General features: G+C 32.0%; 1 protein-coding gene across 1 annotated transcript in view; it reads left to right on the top strand.

Annotated features, from left to right (window-relative positions):
- Cadps2 (calcium dependent secretion activator 2) overlaps positions 1-1,882 on the top strand; it is a 511,596-nt gene extending 509,714 nt beyond the window's left edge. Inside the window, 1 exon segment of the mRNA XM_048786046.1 lies at positions 903-1,882. Coding sequence (XP_048642003.1) covers positions 903-1,076 — 174 coding nt within the window. The 3' untranslated portion in view covers positions 1,077-1,882.
- The last annotated feature ends 368 nt before the right edge of the window (positions 1,883-2,250 follow it).

The following is a 2,250-nucleotide window of genomic DNA, read 5'->3' as shown; positions in this document are numbered from 1 at the left end:
TTTTTTTTTTTTTTTTTTTTTTTTTTTGTGGTGCTGGGATCAAACCCAGGGCCTTGTGCATGCGAGACAAGCACTCTACCCACTGAGCTATATCCCTAGCCCATAAGGAGAGCTTTATAAGTCACATATTTTAAGTGCCACATAAGGAGTTTTAAGAATCAGTATAGAAATAATAACATAATTTCTGTTCTATTTTATGTAGAACATATAAGTTATAAATTATAATTTATTGTCTTACAAAAATGTAAATACTTGTTTTACATCCTATCTATGGCAACTTTTTGCCAGAAGGTAGCACTTCTTATTCTAAGGTTATTTCAAAGAGAAAAGACAAAATTCTTCAGCATTTAGGTATACACAAATTTTTATAAAGTATAAAGATACTGCATATAAATACATCTTATAATTCACAAATGCTAATACTGTGAGCTTCTTTTACTAATAATACACCTATCCTCCCAAACTTATGCATTTTATAAAATGAAATGTATCTTTCAGTATTAAAGGAAAGTCTTCTTAATTTAAAAACCAAGAAATTATCTTTATGAAAAAAATAAGTATGTACCATTTTATCTTTTTTATAGATTATTCAAATAGTAAATTCTGAGTCATTAGGAACATTTTGGGGAGGAGTTCTAATCTGTCATTTGATAATCACAACATTTTGAACTATTCATAGTGATTGTAGTTCGGGTAGCACTATTCAAAATCATTCGTTCCATCTTTCTTCCCAGAAATACACCAACAAGATGACTGACACAGGCAGTTACAATCTGAATTCATTAGTGAATTTTCCAACATGATTTTTGAAATGCCACCTGAGTGTATATACCTATACATACGGACATACATACAAATGTGTAATGTAACTTATCTAAGAAAATTCTCTCTTCTTCCTCCAGAAAACCTACAGGGACTTCCGACTACAGGGTGTGTTGGAAGGAACACTGAACAGTAAGACATATGAGACCCTGCACAGACGGCTAACAGTTGAGGAGGCCACCGCCTCTGTTTCAGAAGGCGGAGGACTTCAGGGCATTACCATGAAAGATAGTGATGAAGAAGAAGAGGGCTGAAGACATACAGCTTTGGAGAAAGGAAGACCTGGACTACTCGTTTTTGTTCTGGGGCTTATTTTGTTTGTTTGTTTGTTTGTTAGTGCTTTTTTTTTTAAACTTGTCCTTGTAATTACATTTAATGTCTTGACCAAATAAAACTTCTTGTATTTCTGTAAGAAGTAAACCTGGAGGTTGAGTTAAAGGGGAAAATGCCAAGTATATTTTTGAAGAAGATCCTTCTTGGTGGTATAGCTTGACCTAGAATTATTTGTTTGTGATTGGAACATGAACTTTGTTTTTTTTAATTAGCAAATTCGACCTCTTTTTTTTCCCATCAAAGTAATGTCCTGTGTGTAAAGAGATATGTATTTCCCATGATACAACATTGTGAGAAGCTACTTCTGATCACTGCACCAACCCTATTGTACCTTTGTTAAAATGATGTATACCTTACAATTTATAATTTATGCACAAAGATTGTTTTGTAGTTAATTTACCAGTGTTGTGGTGTGTATAAAAACTTTGACCTTGGTTTTCATTACTCTAAATTGGTCTGCAAGTGTTGTCCTGGGCTTAAAGGACTGCCAGCTCCAAACATAGACTAGATTATACAATGGCTTGTGTCTTGTTCCATTCTGAACAATTTCTTTCAAGTGTAAGAAATTTCAAGGTGTGCTTCTATCAACATACCATACTCCCCTACTTCTAAATATAACAGCTTGCAGGCAATAAAAATTCATTTGGTCATAACAACTTCTGTATTTATTAGACTTGTATAGATTAAATGCAGTAAAATATGTTTGCAGTATTTCAAACCTCCCAAATCTCTGGTTTTATGTCTTTGGTTTTTGTGGTATTTGTTTCGTTTTGTTTGTTTTCAATTAAATAAGCACTTTATTTTGTACCTAGTAGATGCACAGATTTGATAAAATGATTATTATGACAGTTTATAGCCATAGCAAAAGAGACATTACATATTCAAATAGTATATATTAGTAATTAATGTTAACTAATAATTAGTAATGCTTATAATGTTCACTAGCAATTGGCACTCTTAGTGATAATTCTCTCATAATATTTTCTTGTGAGGAATTGGAAAGGTAGTAGTAGTATGCTTGCCAATTTTTATGTGAATTTTTATTTTTGTAATTTTACCTAAAATATACTAGAATATTGTGCTGCTGCATTCATT

Source organism: Marmota marmota, unplaced genomic scaffold, assembly GCF_001458135.2.
Source record: "Marmota marmota marmota unplaced genomic scaffold, marMar, whole genome shotgun sequence".
NCBI classification, from domain to species: Eukaryota; Metazoa; Chordata; class Mammalia; order Rodentia; family Sciuridae; genus Marmota; species Marmota marmota.
Note: the sequence above shows the minus strand (reverse complement) of the source record. Positions and strands in the feature narration are given on the sequence as shown.